The sequence below is a fragment of the Nymphaea colorata genome, chromosome 4, assembly GCF_008831285.2.
Source record: "Nymphaea colorata isolate Beijing-Zhang1983 chromosome 4, ASM883128v2, whole genome shotgun sequence".
Lineage (NCBI taxonomy): Eukaryota > Viridiplantae > Streptophyta > Magnoliopsida > Nymphaeales > Nymphaeaceae > Nymphaea > Nymphaea colorata.
In genome coordinates, this window is record NC_045141.1 from 6,303,664 (window position 1) to 6,321,075 (window position 17,412).

Here is a 17,412-nt window from a genome sequence, read left to right on the forward strand (position 1 = left end):
CTCTCAGTGCTCTTTTGAGCATATCAAAGGTAAGGATAATAGATTGCTTATTTTGCAGGGGAAAGATGGAAGCTATCCTTGAATAAATCTTGAAGACAGTTGACATGTTCTTCGAGCTCAGAAGACAATAACAGAGATTGTTGACTAAGTTCTTTGAAAAACAGTCTGATTTTTCGAAGAGCCAAGACATTATAACAGATCACCTCCATAATCTGGAGAAAGAACTAACCTCACTGGTTAAAACAAGTGTGGTTACAATGGTTGCAAAACCAAGTCCTCAAACGGGTAAAATCGTTGAGGAACAAAAGTTGCTTCTATGCCTAAAAACTGGGAAAGAGAAAATTCAGACCCCTGAGAATTCAGTGGCTGAAGATAAGTTGCATCTGACTCAGGTAACTGAGAAAGATAAATGATAGTCCTTTGGATTTACAACGGCTGACCTAGTTTTGAAACTTCAAACTGCGAGAATTCAAAACCCCGCAGAACTTTTAATGAAAAAGATTCCAAAAAATCCTAAGCTAGTGGATTTGTATGGACAATATCTTTTTGAACTATATAAACTCCCTGTGGAAGATCCACAAGGAAATTTCTTAACAAATTTTTCAGGGATATATCCTAGAATTATTTGTTTTCAAGGTACTCCACTTGAATTTGTTGCAAAATGGTTTAGTTTTGCCTCAATCAGTAATATTTACGTATCTCCTTCCTTTGAAGAGATAAAATTATTACCTCCTAAAGTTATAAAGGCAGTAAAAGAATTCTTTGTCAGTAATCCGACAGTTTCAAATGAAACTGTTATTTCTTTAAAATTCTTTTCAGCAGGTCCTGAAATTCTTCAAAAAGAAAATGGTCTCTTTAAAGAAAAATCTAGCCTACACCTAATTTATATTGGGATAGTGGGAAAAAATCATGAGCTAACTTTTGATACAGCTCAAAAAAAAAAGGCTTATCCTTGTAATAAGGATTTAATGGAAATTATCCATAGGCTTTAAAGCCATTGTTAAGGCAGTATAAGCCTACATGAAAAATGCTATTTGGTGGCATCATGCCTCCAGTAGTTGTTGTGCTTAATAAGTACTGCTAAAAGAAAGGATCCCTCTTCTTTAGCAAAGTTGCAAGCATTTCAAAAGAGAATCGATATGGGTGACCATACGTGTTCTCAAGAAAGAACAAAGTTTTACTGTAATCTCATTAAACATGAGAAGCGGACATGCTGTGTCTGTGGCAGGGAAAAAGCTACAGAAGGCAATTCTGAGGAAGAAAAGATAAAAAATTTTCGAATCGGAATGGTTGAGCCAAAATCAGGCACTACATCCAGACATGGCGGCTTTACGATCAAAAGAGGACGCCAGTCAAAAATATCTTCGGAATCTGAAGAAAGCACATCCTCGTGAGAACTACGTGGATGATAGCCAGGAAAAGAGAAAGTCACTTTTTCTAGAAGATGAGGTTGAGTTGGCTAACACAACAAAAAAGAAAGCTAAAGCTTGAAAAAGCAAAAGCTAAAGTAGGACCATATCGTTACAAGATATGGTGGGCTGAAAGTCGCGTCGAAAGACGAAATGAAGCCTTATCATTGCAAAAAGACAAGGCTAAAGAAGATTCTTGAGCCTTATTATTGCAAAAAGACAAGGCTGAAGATAAGCTCAAAGATTCTTCATGCAATCATGAACCCTTATCATTACAACATGACAAGGTTGAAGATAAGGATAACAACATAGTGGAGGGTGCCACTATAAAGATACCCATTGTAGGTGCGATAAGTGTAACACACAAAGACCAAGACTCCTAATGTGACAAATTAGGAGATAAGGTGGTTAGGGTCCAGCTGTAACCATCAATCATGTAAATAGTAAACTTATCCACCTATAAATAAGGGAGAAGGAAGCATGTAAGGGGCATCGATCAATCTACTGAGTGATCATAGAGAGCAAGAAAAGAAAGAGAGATTGCCCCCCCCCCCCTTTCGGGCTTATGTATAATCTAGCTATGACTGGTTAAAAGAGTTGTAACCTCCTTCTGTCCAAAGGAAGGAGTTAGAAGTTCAATAAGATGTGAAATTTTTGTGAACAGATCTTGTTGTAAGTCCATTCCTTCCTTTTCTGTTTATTTTCTACTTTCTGTTATTACATTTGAAAGGTCTTATTCTTGCATAGAGAATTCTAGGCATTCGCTGACAACTCTTTTGCAAGGATATCATGGTAATGTTCATTTCGTTGTTTAGTCTAAGGGTTTTAGTTTGGTCATGCTAAAACAAAGTGCTATAGGGTAAAGTACCGCCATGGCGAAAGAAAATGCCGATAGGGAAAATGCCCGCTGAACACAGTTAGTAGGAGTAAGCTCTGCCAAACATCCATGCCCTAGGCAAGGAATAACAATATTATCCTATATCCTAAAGCTGAATCTTAAAAGATAGGCCTTACATAAGGAACAAATAAGAGATTGAAGAAAGAAAATAGGAAAGGGAGAGTGTGTCTTCACAAACTTGACTGTTTAAAAGATCAAGCGTCTTTAAAACTTCTGTCTCTAAACCCTAAAGGATAGAAGGAAGGTAATTACTCAACTCATACCATGAGTGAGACTCAAACTTTCCCATTTTAGTTCAGCAAACCAGTCCCGTCTAACCTTTTTAGGCGAAAAAATGACAGGACTGGGTCACAAAATCCGTGTTAGAATTTTGTGCTATTGGTATGACTATGGAGCGATTTACACCATTCATTAGTTTAGTTATAGTTGATTGAATGAGTATAACTTATTGTTACATCTATATTGAATTGTTAAGGCGATTGAAATCACCAGTTTGTATGAATGTAAATGGAAGTTAAACAATTCAATTTATCCATTATAGTTAATCAGATAAGTTTAACTTATTGTTGCGTCTACATTGGATGATTTAAGAGATTGAAATCACAAGTTTCTATAAATGTGAATGAGATTTAAGCCAATCATTTGATCGATCATAGTTAATCTATTGATTTAACTTTTTGTTAAATTTATATTCAATGATTCGAGGGATTGAAATCACAAGTTTGCATGAACATAAATTTAAACCATTCATTTGATCTCTTATTATTTATCCAATGAGTTCATCTTGTTTTTATATTTATATTGATTGATTGAATGAATTGAAATCACAAGTTCGTATCAACACCAATGGGATTGAAGCCATTCATTTGATCCCTTATGGTTAAGCCAGTGTGTTTAACTTGTTGTTGAACCTATTTTGCATTATTTAGGTTGTTGAAGTCATAAGTTTCTATAAATATGAATGAAATTTAAGTTATTCAATAGATCCATCATAGTTGATCGAATGAGTCTTAACTCATTTTTGCATCTATATTGGATGATTTGGGTCATCGAAATAACAAGTTCCAATGAATGCGAATGGCTTTTAAGCCATTCGTTTGATTAATAATTGTTAATCAAATTAGTTAAATTTGTTATATTTATAATGAATGATTTAAGGGATTGAAATCATAAGTTTATATAAATATAAATAAGATTTCATGGATTCATTGCTCCATTATAGTTAATCTTATGAGTTTAACATGTTTTTACATTTATATTGAATGATTAAAGGGATTGGAATAACAAGTTCATTTGAATATGAATGAGAATTAAATGATTCATTTGATCACTTATAGTTAATCGAATGAGTTTAACTTGTTATAAAATCTATATTAAATGATTTAAAGTATTAAAATCACAAGTTCATATGAATATTTATGATGATAAAATGTCTTGTTTTATGATTATTGAATGGCGTAAAGGATTGGAATCACAAGTGCGTATGATACAAATGAGATTTAAGACATTAATTTCATCACCTATAGTTAATCCAACGTGCTTAACTTACATCTATCTTGAATGATTTAAGGGATTGAAATCACAAGTTCGTATAATATGGATAGGATTTCAACAATTCTTTTCATGTCTTATAGTTAATTTAATGAGTTTAACTTGTTGTTACTTTTATATTGAATGATTTAAGGGATTGAAAACACAAGTTCATATAATATGAATAAGATTTTAGTCATTCTTTTCATGCCTTATAGTTAATATAATGAGTTTAACTTGTTGTTAATATATATTGAATGATTTAAGGGATTGAAATCACAAGTTTGTATGAATACGAAAGGGATTTAAGCCATTCATTTTGTTATTTATAGTTAATTGAATGAGTTTAACTTGTTGTTACATCTATATGTTTTTTATTTAAGGGATTAAAATCAGATGTTTGTATGAATACAAATCAGATTTAAGTCATTCATATATATGCATTTGTGTATATAGTGTTACAACATATAACATATGTTATATGTTATAACGTTTAATTATATATATAATATGAGCGTTATAATGTGCAAGCATGTGTACATGAATATATAACATATATATGTTATATGTTATAACCTTTATGTTATAATATATATACAGTATATAGTATACTATTATAATATATACTACATGTAATGAATGTATAACACTATACAAATATATGTTACAATAGAAGTTATACTACAGGTATTATTATTACAGTGTATAACACAATATATGTTATATAGTTTTGTATGACATATAAACGCATATGTTATAATTAAATATATATGTACAGCCTTTTACTTATATGTAATATATATACACATTACATTTATATTATAGTTATACTAATATAGTGTTATATACACTGTTATAACACTGTAATATTTTTACATTTGTTATATACTATTACAATAGCTTATATAACACAAGTTATACATGTTACAATAATATGTATATACTGTCATATACATGTTAGTGTAATACATGTACACCAACATATATATTACTACATGTATGACATTAACATATATATAGTGTTATAACTTGTAATGTTTTAATATTATAACATGTATTTATACAATATTATAACATGTATTATAACCTATAGTGTTATAACATGTTATAATAATATAACACTACAATATTATAATATTGTAATTATGACATTATAACACTATAATATTATATTATAATTTTGATATAACACTATATGCTATAATATTATAACAGTAATGTTATAATTACAACACGTGTTATAACACTATAACATTATAGTATTATAATATATAAAACATGTAGTGTTATAATATCACGACAATAGTGTTTTAACACTATTATAAAACTATAATATTAATATTTTAACACTACATGATATAACACTAAAATTATAAAACTATATGTTATAACAATAGTATTATAACACTAGAGAAATGTTAGCATATCTCGAAACATATCTAGGAAAAACAACCCGATCACAATGGAAAGCATATAAAAAACATTTTTTCGGAGAACTTGAAAAAGACATAGCAGTAGAAATTAATCCCTATAACTTTACTTTTAGAATCTAATTAATATTAACCGGTACCAGTCCAAATGCTGGAATGGACGAAACACAAAAAGAAGCTATTTGCAGACTAGACCAATTAAGTCTTACTAGCTGGAACTTCATAAAAGAATTTCTTAGAGATTATTATTATACTACTATTTTTGAAAACTATTATAATAATGAAATTGGAGATAGACTTTTTAGAAAACTACTAGGAGGGAAAGATTATGTTACACATAATAAACCTTTAATTGTATATCAAAACATAGCATATAGAATTCAGTATGTATGTAAATGTTTAGAGAAAAAATGTACAGAAATAAATATCTAAAAACAATTAAAAGGCAACCACTCATTCTGTATAAAGACCTATACACCACAAATTTTTGGCAAATCCATGGACAAGAAACCTAAAAGAAAAATAAAACAGCCAAAAAATATTCCTAAAAGAAAAACAAAAAATATTTCTTGTGAAAATCAAAACAAAAAGTACCTTACTTAAATAAAGAAAAACACGTCAGAAAATATAACAAACGTAGAAACTACAAAAACAAACTTTGTTGTATTGTTTGTAATGAAAATGATCACTTAGGCAGCTGTTGCCCTAAGCTCTTAAATGCTTATACAAAAGAAGCAACATTAATCAATACTACAAATCAAGAATTAATTAATATTGATGAATATGTCAGCGAAACTGAATCAATATACTCAATTGTCTCGATTGAAGAATATGTTAAGACACAGCTAAGTTCTGATGATGAGTACCCTCTAGTAAATGAATTTACAAAATCTAATGAAACAATCCTTAACGATTTTTTAGATTTATACGATTCTGATAATGAATCTTGAATGTATACATGAATGGAGTTTCAAAGAAGGCAGTCTAAGCACTCAATGCTATTATTGCGCAAGATATCCTAGTATGGACAACAGATAGAGTTGTCTTTGTTTTATTGAAATCTATAGATCGTGCCTTCAACAATTAGATCCAAAACAAAAACTAGACCTCCCAGATAAAGACATAAAGAAATATGATAGGTTCGAAGAATCTAGTTTACAAAGAAGAATTAGAAGGTTAGAAACCTATTGCAAAAATTTAGAAGAATTCAAAACTAAAATAGAAGATCAGATTAAAGAGTTACAGTTATAACACAAGGGAAAAGCCACAGTCTCTAACATGGCCTTGATGCACCAACAAACATTTGAGATAATTGGATTTAAAAATATAGACCAAGAATCAACCCATTTTCATCAACTCTTGGTCAGATGTAAAATAACAATAGGAGATTCGATATTAGATGTCCAAGCTCTAATTGATACAGGTTGCACAAACACCATAACAGATCAATCTTTAGTAAACCCACAATATGTCAAATCCCTAAGTAAAGCAATAGTGGCAGAAACTATGTCCAGAGCTAAGCTCCAATATAATAATTATATACCAAAAGAACTAGTGACAATCCAATTTTGAACTATACAAGACACTTTAACCAAAGTTGTCACATGTCCCACACTTTATGTTAAAGCATTCGATATTCAAAACATATTTTGTATTATTAGGTTATCTTTTCTCATTGGATGCCATGACGACATCGTAATCTCCAAAATTGGTCTACAATTTTTACAGGAACCCCATGTCCTTTTGGTTCACAATATCTCAATCTTTATCTTCATTCTTCCATACGAAGCATGGTGGCCCCCAAAAAAACAACAACCCCAAAAAATTGAAACTGACCAATGCACATGTTCGATTCCTGGACAATGTCAGAAAAATCCAAACTATATATGCCAAACTCTTCTAGACAATCAGTATGTGTCAACATTAATAGATAGTGAAACAAAAGCACTTTTACATAAGTATGATTGTCTTGTAGAAATTAGTACAGCAAATTATGCATGTTCAACTTTCATTCTTGATAATAAAAGAATAATAAACCTACTCGAACATGATCTTACATCATGATTTCCCTTCTTTGAGCTTGATGCCGAGACATTTAATTTCTCTTTTTGCTACTTGAAAATTTTCCTCTGTTTTGGATAATCTGATGTTATGCTTGCCACATATTTCTGCGAAGACCTTGAGGTGTTGTAAATGCTCATCCATAGTTTGTGAGACTATAAAAAAAACATCAATATAATTAACAACAAAATCATAACCTCTGAAAATGTCATCCATTCATCTTTGAAACTGTGATGGTGCATTTTTTATATCAAATGGCATAACCAGCCATTCGTATAAGCCAAGAGGAGTATAGAAAGCCATTTTGTGTATATCTTGTTTGACAATATTGTTTTGGTGATAACCAGATTTGCAATCAAATTTGAAGAAGATTTTGCCTTGAGCCGCCCTTTGTATCAATACTTCTTTGTTGGGTAAATGCCATTTTATGTCAACAGTCACACTGTTCAACGGAATGTAGTAGATCACCATGCGCTTGCATAGTGTAATTCGAACTTTCGAATCAGGCCTTTGTCTTCCAATTCCTATATCTAAGACATAATTTCTTTTCTGTCAATTTCGGAGCTTACAATTGGTCTGCTCTGTACAAGAATGTTATGCACAGTTGGTATGTGCGCTGTTGGGGAATCTTTATCCCAAAATTATAAAGGATGTTCAATATAGCAGGATTTTAGTAATTCTACTACTTGTGTGAATTCAGGCATGCAATCTATTGCCCTGGTAATAGATTTATGGCCTTAATGGCCCTGATCCTTTCGACTTCTTCTTCAAATTCGAGCTCTTGCTTCATGATTTGAAGTAGACTCATGTTTTTTTTCTTGACCTCTTTGCTTCTTTTCTTGTTTTGCGTCCTTTTAAAAGAGGTAGACAAACGCGGAACAACTTGTTGTTCTCTTTCGATCTTGAAAACAATACAGTCCCTACATATGGTATATGGGCCTATCTCATCTAAAGTAACTGATCCTAGCCTGATGTCATGTCCGACATGATCGATCTGTATAAAATTTGCACTGATCGTTTTCTCCCATATTTTCACCGGTACAGTTAGAGCAAAATTATGGAGCCTTTTTTCTTCGTTCATCGTTTCAACGTTGGTACCTTCGTTATAATATAGCCAATTGATAATTGTCTCTTTCTTGCAACAATTTATATTTGCACCTGGGGTAATTACGAAAACATCAGACAAGGACATCTTTTTGATCTGCTTAATCTTAGAAATTTTAAGGCTACTTTTAGGTGTAAAATTCTAAAAATTGATAGGAGTTGTACCTTTTTCCTATATAGCCTTTGCTACCTTCTCTGAGACTGCCCATTTCTCTTGATGTTTTGGGGCTACCGGGACTTCATCTTCCGAACAAATTCTTTCATTTTCTGAACCTCATTCTCCTGATTGGGATTCTTTCGAGTCTGTGTTCTTTTCACTGTTGCTACTATGAATGATACCATAAGTACTGGTTGATGCGAAATTCACTTCTACACACGGACTCGTTTCGTTCTAATTCAGATTTTGTTTGTATCATGACATCCTTTTCATTCTTTTTTGCTACCATGAAAATTCGCCCTGCTGCTTTCGACGATGTTTCTGCAATGCTAATGGTGCTCATTGTTTCATCATCTTCTTCTTCACTTTCAAGATAGAACACATTTTTATTTTTTAGGCACTCTTTGAACTCTTCCTCATTTTCTATCAAATCCCAGTCTTTTCCTATTTCTGGGACTTCAAACATCATTTTGATTTGTCGAGGAGCTCTGCTAGGGCATTAATTAGCATAATGGCCCTTCTTACGGCAGACAAAACACCTGTCATCCTTTTTTTTGTCCCAGATTTTTCGTCTTTTGAAGAATCTTAATTTTGTTGCAGGTCCAAAATGGGAAGAAGCGATGTGCCGAAAATTTCAGAAAATTAACTTTGTTGATTATCCAGATGTGGCAATTTTTCAAGATGAAGAACTCATGTACAAAAATATTTATTATTTGTATTTATATAACATATATATATTTGTAAACATATCATAAGATATAATATATATGTATTATATATAAGGATGTAAAATATATTTCTATTAATATTATATATTTATATATATAACACATAATATAACAGAAGCAAGGAGAAGAAGAGTATTGGGCTAAGATGAAAAGATTTGGGATTAGGAGCAAGATGAATGGCTAAGGTGGTGTCACCTTCAACCTGGGTGATCTTCGGTGGTTGGTGGAGCAGTTAGAGGTGATTGTGGATTGATAGAATAAGAAAGAAAAAAAAGGGGGCACCAGCGATCATTCGAGAGACTTCGATTCCAGTTTATCGTTCTCTCTTCTATCTTTGATTCATGTAAGCGTCTCTCTCTCTCTCTCTCTGTTTCTTGATAACGAACCCTGCGTACCAATCGAAACTGTGCCTCCGGATTATTCGGTTCTTCCTCACTTTCACGTACCACTTTTTCGAATGCATCTAACAAAAGCTTTATTCACCTGGTTAAGGGGTTGGACTAAAGACCTTGAGATTGAAGAAGGTCAGGAGTTCAATACCGCCATCGAGTTTTTTGCACTATCCCAGCTTTTCCATTGAAACTGTTAAAGAGAAAAGGAAAACTTTAGCAGGACCCAGGAGGTGGTTTACACATGGCATGTGCCAAATAGTCTTCTCTAAGGAGACACAAGGCCAAGGGAGAAATAAGATCATCATTGAAAATGGGCAGTCATGGGTTCCACCATTAGTTTGTGCACTCCTCCTCAAGTAGAAGTTGAAAAGGTGGTTGTACAAAAAAACTTTCTCATTATATTACTTTTTCAAAGTGTTGTTATGTATTATCTGAACCATGCTTCTGTTTCTCAGAGTAATATCTCAATATATGACCAAAACCAACTGAAAGAAGAGAGATAATGCCATAAAATTTGTTCTATGTAACTAACAGTTTAACGAGTTAACAAAATTTCTGTTCAAATCAAAGTTGTGTTCCAATTGTTTGATCATATAACGAACAAAACCAACATTCTTTTTTTGATTCAAAAAGGGGAAGAAAATAAACCTAAGATTTTGTGGAGATTTAACAACCGTGTTTGCTTTCAGGCCCATTTACAAAGAAACACGGTTTGAAAATTTGACATGGTGGTGCCTACGTCAGACTACATCATTGGTCCCAGCTTCCCAAGGAAATCTTTCAAGAACTTGGAAATTCTCCCAGATAACCTTTACTTGAAGTTATGGAACCTGAACAGCAAGAGAATCCTTCCCCAAATGCGATGTGGTAGATCAACCCTCTACATTTGATGCACAAGGACTCCTTCTCAAGTGGTAATAGCTTTCCTTAATTTACACGTGGGATTCCCCTCTTTCCAAGTTGAAGTACCTTCTATTCCTCGCCCAATTTTAATTTCTGCCTAATTTTAGAGCAATATTTTCAGTAAGTTTCCCTCCAACGTTAACCTCAGTCGCCCACCATGAGTCACGCTAGTCTATCACTGAAATCCCCAAGGGACCGTTTGATGGCCTGGAAATGTGGAATTGGAAATAAATTTTTGGAAATATATTTCTTGAAAAAAATGAGTGGGAAAAATCTTTCCGATTCCAATTTTGGTGTGTGTGTGATGACTGAGAAATATATTTCCAAAAATATATTTCTGAGTTTGATGGTATAGAAATATATTTCTAGATTTCCAGAAAATTAATTCTTGGTTTGATAATAAGGAAACATTTTTCCAGATTTACAACAATTAGATAAATAACCACACCAAATAGATAAATAACACTCAATGTATTCAGATCCCAATGATGGAGACGAAGATGACGGTGAGGAAGAAGAATTTGCATGTGGCACTACAACAAATGGAGATAAAACAAGTTAAAACATAGATGAATATATTCACCATAGAAATAAGAAACAGCTTCAGCTGAATAAATAGGAGCATCTTCGGTAGCTCACACGCACAGCAACTAATACCTCTTGATGAAAAGCTTGTGAAATTGCACAAAGAACAACAGTTACAATTATGTAACAACTAACTAAAGTCAGGAAATGGGAAGCTACCTTTTCATTATGTTCACATGATGACAAATTCTCTCAATTCAACAACAAATTAATATTGACAATAAGCAAACTACATAGCCATTAGTCAGATAACTCAGGACTGCTACAAATTTGTCAGAAATGGTCTCAATACAATGTTATGGGCGAACAGAGGAAGACAATCTATTTTTGTAGAACACTTGTTAACCTAAAATGTTGATAACTTTTAAACACCAACTAGAACAAAAAAATCAAGTTAAAAGCTTAGCATTTAGCAACAGTACCAGACACTTGTATACAAACAAAAAACACAGAAAAATAAAATTCTATGGGGATACACAAATTCAAGCCTTGATCTCATACATACAACTGCAACAAGGTCTAATTGGCAACATCAAGGCCCATTTCAGTAGGGTCAGTTGCTTGCAGTTCAACATGGATTCCATCAAGTTCTCTCTTGAACCTGTCCTATGAACTAGCATACAGCATCTTGCTAAATCATAAACAGCATATCGGCACTCATCTGTTGGCAGGCTTGCAGTGAAATCCTCATAGCTTTGGTTTGGCTCCCCAAGTTTCTCAAGAATGACCTGCTTGAGCTTCTCCTCAATCTTGAAAACTATGAAGCAGTAAGTCCGTTTTGCCTTCAACTCTAAGAATTTCAGTTTGCAATCATCATTGACTGCCATGCCTGATGCAGCATTGGCCTACATCACCAAAAAGAAAATTGTTCAACATTGAGAATCTTTCTGTTTGCTTATGAAGAAGGACTACTGTAGTGAATCAGTATAATCAAGAACAAGTTTTCATAGACATTCTCAAAAAACAAATAAAAACTTGATTGTTTGTAAATGGTAAAAACAGGGCGACTATGCTCAAAGTTCAAACCCATGTGAGGTATACATGCTAAGGGATCACGATTTCACGGTTCAGGTATTGTTTCCGGAAGGTATATCTATCCATAACCATATGTATAAACAGAAGTGCGAAATTCAATCACCAGAAGGTGCCTGAATTTCAGGCGAAGTGCAAAAGTTGAAGCAATTTTATCTCCGTACAAAGGGTTCTTACAAAAAAAAAACGCACAAATCTCCTATTCAACCTTAAGCAGCACCATAACATACACAATGTTCGATGGCGAAACATGTAAGCCAGGAGCCATATAATCAGGCAAAAGGGAACTGATCAAAATAAAAGAAAGAAAAGCAGAAATGACGGAATTCAAAGCATAAAACCAAACCCTTTTGATCAACCTCCCGCCAAAGCCAGGAGCCACACCGCAAAAAGGGAAAAAAAAAGAAGCATTAACACTAGCCAAACCAAACCCTAAGAGCAGATCGCCATGCAATTCCTAAGATCAACCTCCCAACAGCCGTCAGTCACTCCCATCAAAACTTCATAAGCTATATCTGACAATAAACCCCGATCGATTAATCAGAAACGAAAACATGTGTAAATCACATTTAAAAAAAGAAGAAACGGAAAAAGCAAAGAGGGAAAAGCGTCTGAGATTCGCTCCACTCAGAAAATCGGACCTGGGAGAAGACGGTTCTGCCGATCGGTGCTGTAGACCAGAGAGCCAGAGTTGCCGAGATTAATGGCGACACTTCTGGTTGTGTTGGAAGCGAAGTAGTCGATCCGAGCCCTGCCGTTCTTCAGGGAGGTGCAGACTGGGCTCTTCGCCACCAATTCCTCAAGCACTGCCAACATCCTTCCAAGCCGAGTGAGCGATAGAGAGAGAAATAGAAACAAAGACAGAGACAGACGAAGCGCAATAATGGACCAAACAACGGAACTTCTCTGTGAGTTTGAGGACTCGTTCGCTAAGATTCGCTCAGCCACCGCAAAGCTACGGTGAGGGTTGAAGCAACAGCGGAGGACGAAGACGAGCGGAGCTCGACGCGGAGGAGGAAGACGAGCGGAGCCCGACCCGCGATGAGTCTAAGGGCAGAAAAAAAAAACTGGAAACATATTTCCACCTCTCGCGGTGGAAACATGTTTCCGGAAAAATATTTCCGAAATCATGTTTAACAGTCATAAAAAATTTTCTTTGTTTGTTACGCTGGAAAAATTTTTAAAGTTTGAAAAATGTTTCTGGGTGAACAGTAGATTTCCAGCGTAACAAACGCCCCTCAAGTGATACATGGCGACACCAAGTTGTAGTGGTTGGATCACCTTCTTAACTCTCCTTCTTCATTTAGGGCGCATTTGATGCCCTGCAAATTTACTGTAGCAGTGGAAAAAAAAATTCAAAATTTGAAATTTTTTCCTCCTCCATCAAACTTGGAAATTTTTTCTTTACCGTTAAAAGTGGAAACGGAAAAATATTTCTGGAAAAATTTTTCCAGCCAGAGGGGTGAAAAATTTTTCCGGAAATATTTTTTTGACCGTTGGGAGGAAGAATGGACGCTGAGGAAGGGAGGAGGAAGAAAGGAAGGAGGGAGGAGGAAGAAGGAGGAAGAAAGGAAGCATGGAGGAGGAAGAAGGGAAGGGAGGGCAGAGGAAGAGGGAGGAGGAGGAGGAAGGGAAGGAGGGAGGAGGAGGAAGGGAAGGAGGGCACGGCGAGGAGGGAAGGAGAAGAAGGGAAGAGGGCACGGCGAGGAGGGAAGGAGAAGATGGGAAGAGGGCACGGCGAGGAGGGAAGGAGAAGAGGGCACGGAGAGGAGGGAAGGGGAAGAGGGGATGGCGAGGAGGGAAGGAGAAGAGGGGAATCAGCCCTCAACCTGAGGCAGGTGCCACCGATGTCGGTGGCAGTCGTCTGACGGAGCCGCGCGTCGTAGCCCTCGACGGCATCCTCCAAGAGCCATTCGACCTCTCTGCAGAGGGTGTGAGAGTCGGGGCCGTTGTCGAGCTCGGCAAACTTCGAACCCACAGAGAGGGCGAGATTTCTGGCCCACGAACGCCACTTCTGCAGGTCCGGGATGGTGGTGGTGTAGACCAGAGGGCGGAGGAAGAGAGGGACTCGGGGTTTCCTCGGTGACGATGCGCCGAACCAGACGCATAGGTTGGTGACGGTGGTGGCGGTGGCGACAGTACTCCTCCTCCTTCCCTTCCCTTCTTCCACTTCTACCAAACGACGAAATTTTTTTCCAGAAAAATATTTCCTACTTAACAAACACAAGCTTGTTTTGGAACTATGGAAAATTTTTTCCTATTTCTCAATTCCAAAAATATATTTCTGAAAATTTTTTTCCGTTTCCATGGTTTCCAGCCATCAAACGGCCCCTTAAGATAGTGTTTGATGGCCAGGAAATCTGGAATTGGAAATATATTTCCTGGAATAAAGGAATGAAAAAAATCTTTCCGATTCTCATTTTGATGTGTGTGTGATGACTGAGCATTATATTTCCAGAAATATATTTCTGTGTTTGATGATACAAAACCAAAAATATATTTCTGTGTTTGATGATAAGGAAACATATTTTCAGATTTACATAATCTTTATATAGTTTCATAAACACATAGATAAATATAATAAACCATCTACCAAAGCACAACCAGCGATAAAATGAACATGAACATTACTAAGCAAGAGCTCCATTATCAAACTCAAATTTACTGACTGAGAATGCCATAATCAAGTGTCAATTTTCATGTTCAAACTAATAAAATTCAAATCCCAAAACAGCATGAAAGAAAGTTTAGCTGAACCTTCCAAAGCAACTGATACACGTCCAACTGGCTACTCTCACCCCCACTAACAATATGGGCGGCACCATTCAAAAAGTGGGCATCCCCAAACAAAATGTTAATTTACATATGACAGAAGCATCAACGTTACAGCACTGCCGAGGGACACTGGTGGTGGAGCAAACTGGTATTGGTATACTTGAAATGTCATAAGTTTCACCGTTAATGACAATGCCAAGGCTCTTTTTATCAGGTTTCTCACGTGGAATGCAGCCGCTCTCTTTGTTGGTGGGTAAAGACTCCTTCTTCGACTGCTTTGGTTTCGAAGCTTTCGGTGCAGAGCTGTTAGATGTTTTTGTAGAAGCTCGTGGCTTTCTACCTTTTCCTGTTTTAGAAGTGGTATTACCATTATTCACCTCCTGTGATGGTACTCCAAGAACACTTTGGGTTTCCTTAACCCTGTACCCTGTTGTCTGGATTGTCATTGGGAGGTTGAGCTGGATGCATATTGGAGGGCATGACAGGCCAGCGGTGTCCTGGGAATCCCATAGAGGATGCAGCCGCTTGAGCTTCAGCATACGAAGGTTTTCTATCTGCAAAAGCCCCATTTAGCATGACTGTAGCTGTGCGCTCCGCAACTGTTACCGAACTGTCTAGGACAGTAGCACCGGCCAATGATTTTAACATTGGATTTCCATTCACCGGTTGCCCAGGGAACCCCAGTGTCTGAGATGATGATCCATTCGACTCCGTTCATCCATGTAGAAGAAACACAACAAGACTGAAGTTCAAACTCAGGTCTATCAATTTATCTTCTGATTCACACTGCAAAGGGCTTCAAGAGTTAAGTCATTTAAGATGCTTGCACTGCTCTACTATAAGTATTGACTGGCAAAGACTGAATTTGACAACCAGCAAGCAATGGACTCCCTTCACATGCACTGAACAGTCCTCCAAGTATTAAACCATAACAAACAGACACACAGGTCACGCAGGCAGACTTTCCCAGAAGGTTGACTACACTAGAATACTGATCGGATAAGAGAACTGCACATCTAACAACATCGCCCAATAAATCACAGACCCTAACTGAGGAAGCCATAGTCATGACAAACATCACAAGATCAAAGCAAGCTTTGAAGAGAAATAATTACATCAACCATCTCAGTGAAATTAATGAGTCCACAATGTTCAGAAATAAAGCCACAAAAGGACACTTTTTGAAAAAGAGAAGATCCACTGGTTTCTGCTGCAAAGAAGGAAAAACACCATCAAAAGGAAATTTCAGCCGTCACCAAGAAACCCAAATAACACAAGCGGCGAGAATATGGGCAACAGAACCAACGCAAGCCCCCAATTTAGAAGACACCCAAGTTTAAACATACAAGTTTTTTCCCAAAAATCTAAGATGCCTAGTGGACGGTGGAAACAACCCAGATCGTAGACACACTTGGAGTTTCAGAAGCAGGAAAAAATCTCAGAAGAGGATCACCGGTAATCCACACAAAAAAACACACCAAACAACAGAGGGAAACAACGATCAGGTTCAAGCATATAAAATTTCTGGGTTTACATTTGCATATTGGGCATGCAGCAAATAATCAGATTTATGTACAAGAAATAAATAAAAGGCAACCTTGAGCGAGAGAGAGACAGAGAGACAAAGAAAGACTTACATTTGGGACACGGATATTGAGTGGTTATCTTGGATCGGAGAGACAGAGAGAGAGAGAGAGAGTTGCAGGGGAGAGAGAGAGAAGGGGGAAGAGAGTGTTCTCCTTATGAAAAGAACGGCAGGGCCAGCAAAGACAAGCAAAGATCGAGAAAATGAGGGAGAGTAACAATGTCAAAACCCTCACCTCATTAAGGAGCTTCACGAGGGAATCCTTGAGTGGAGAAGGTTCGCAGCAGCAGGAAGAAGGCTGCGGCTTCACGACGCGTGAGGACGAAGAGGCTGGGTTGCGTGAGGACGAAGAGGGCTGCGGCTGCGAGAGGCGAGTGAGGGAAGAGGCAGTGATACGCGACCGTGGCCTAGCGGTCTGAAAAAAAAACTCTCGAAACATATTTCCATTCCTCCGGGTGAAAATATGTTTCCGTTTTATAAATTTGAATAATTATTCCGTTGGTAGAGTAAAATTCCTGGCCATCAAAGACTATATAATGGATCTCGTAATTTGAGTAATAAGTTTTTTTTTATATTTTTATTATAAAAATGTCTAAGGAACTATAATAAAAGAAATCTTGTAAAAATGATTTTATATATGACAATTCTTTAATTTGGAGTTGTTCTAATTTTCTAATAGAGTGTTCCTGTTGTTTATCAAATCCTATATTTGGTTGATATCTCAATAAGAGTAGGTGTATTTTATTTGTAAAGTTATAAATATTCTTTTCAAATAAGAGTTCTTTTTATATGTTTTGGGGATGTTCTCTTTTCTACTATTAGT

General features: G+C 35.8%; 1 protein-coding gene and 1 long non-coding RNA gene across 2 annotated transcripts; one reads left to right on the top strand and one right to left on the bottom strand.

The window, feature by feature from the left end:
* The first annotated feature begins 1,958 nt into the window (after positions 1–1,958).
* Positions 1,959–11,443, top strand: LOC126410014 (uncharacterized). Its single transcript, XR_007573232.1, has 3 exons — positions 1,959–2,081; positions 9,190–9,660; positions 10,399–11,443. It is a non-coding gene; the product is annotated as an uncharacterized LOC126410014 (long non-coding RNA).
* A 136-nt stretch (positions 11,444–11,579) lies between these two features.
* Positions 11,580–17,040, bottom strand: LOC126410013 (uncharacterized). Its single transcript, XM_050077520.1, has 2 exons — positions 16,825–17,040; positions 11,580–12,042 (listed from the first exon to the last, which is right to left on the bottom strand). Exons 1-2 carry the CDS (start codon positions 17,026–17,028, stop codon positions 11,680–11,682), a joined length of 567 nt encoding a protein of 188 aa, XP_049933477.1. The 5' UTR covers positions 17,029–17,040; the 3' UTR covers positions 11,580–11,679.
* Positions 17,041–17,412: the final 372 nt, after the last annotated feature.

What these genes read in the sequence shown, in the direction of transcription:
- LOC126410013 (XM_050077520.1), bottom strand. Translation starts at nt 17,028, where the DNA reads ATGTTTCGAGAGTTTTTTTTTCAGACCGCTAGGCCACGGTCGCGTATC. An exon ending in TCGTGAAGCTCCTTAATGAG is followed by an intron (nt 12,043 to 16,824) that starts GTGAGGGTTTTG and finishes TTGGTGATGTAG; the next exon opens with GCCAATGCTGCATCAGGCAT.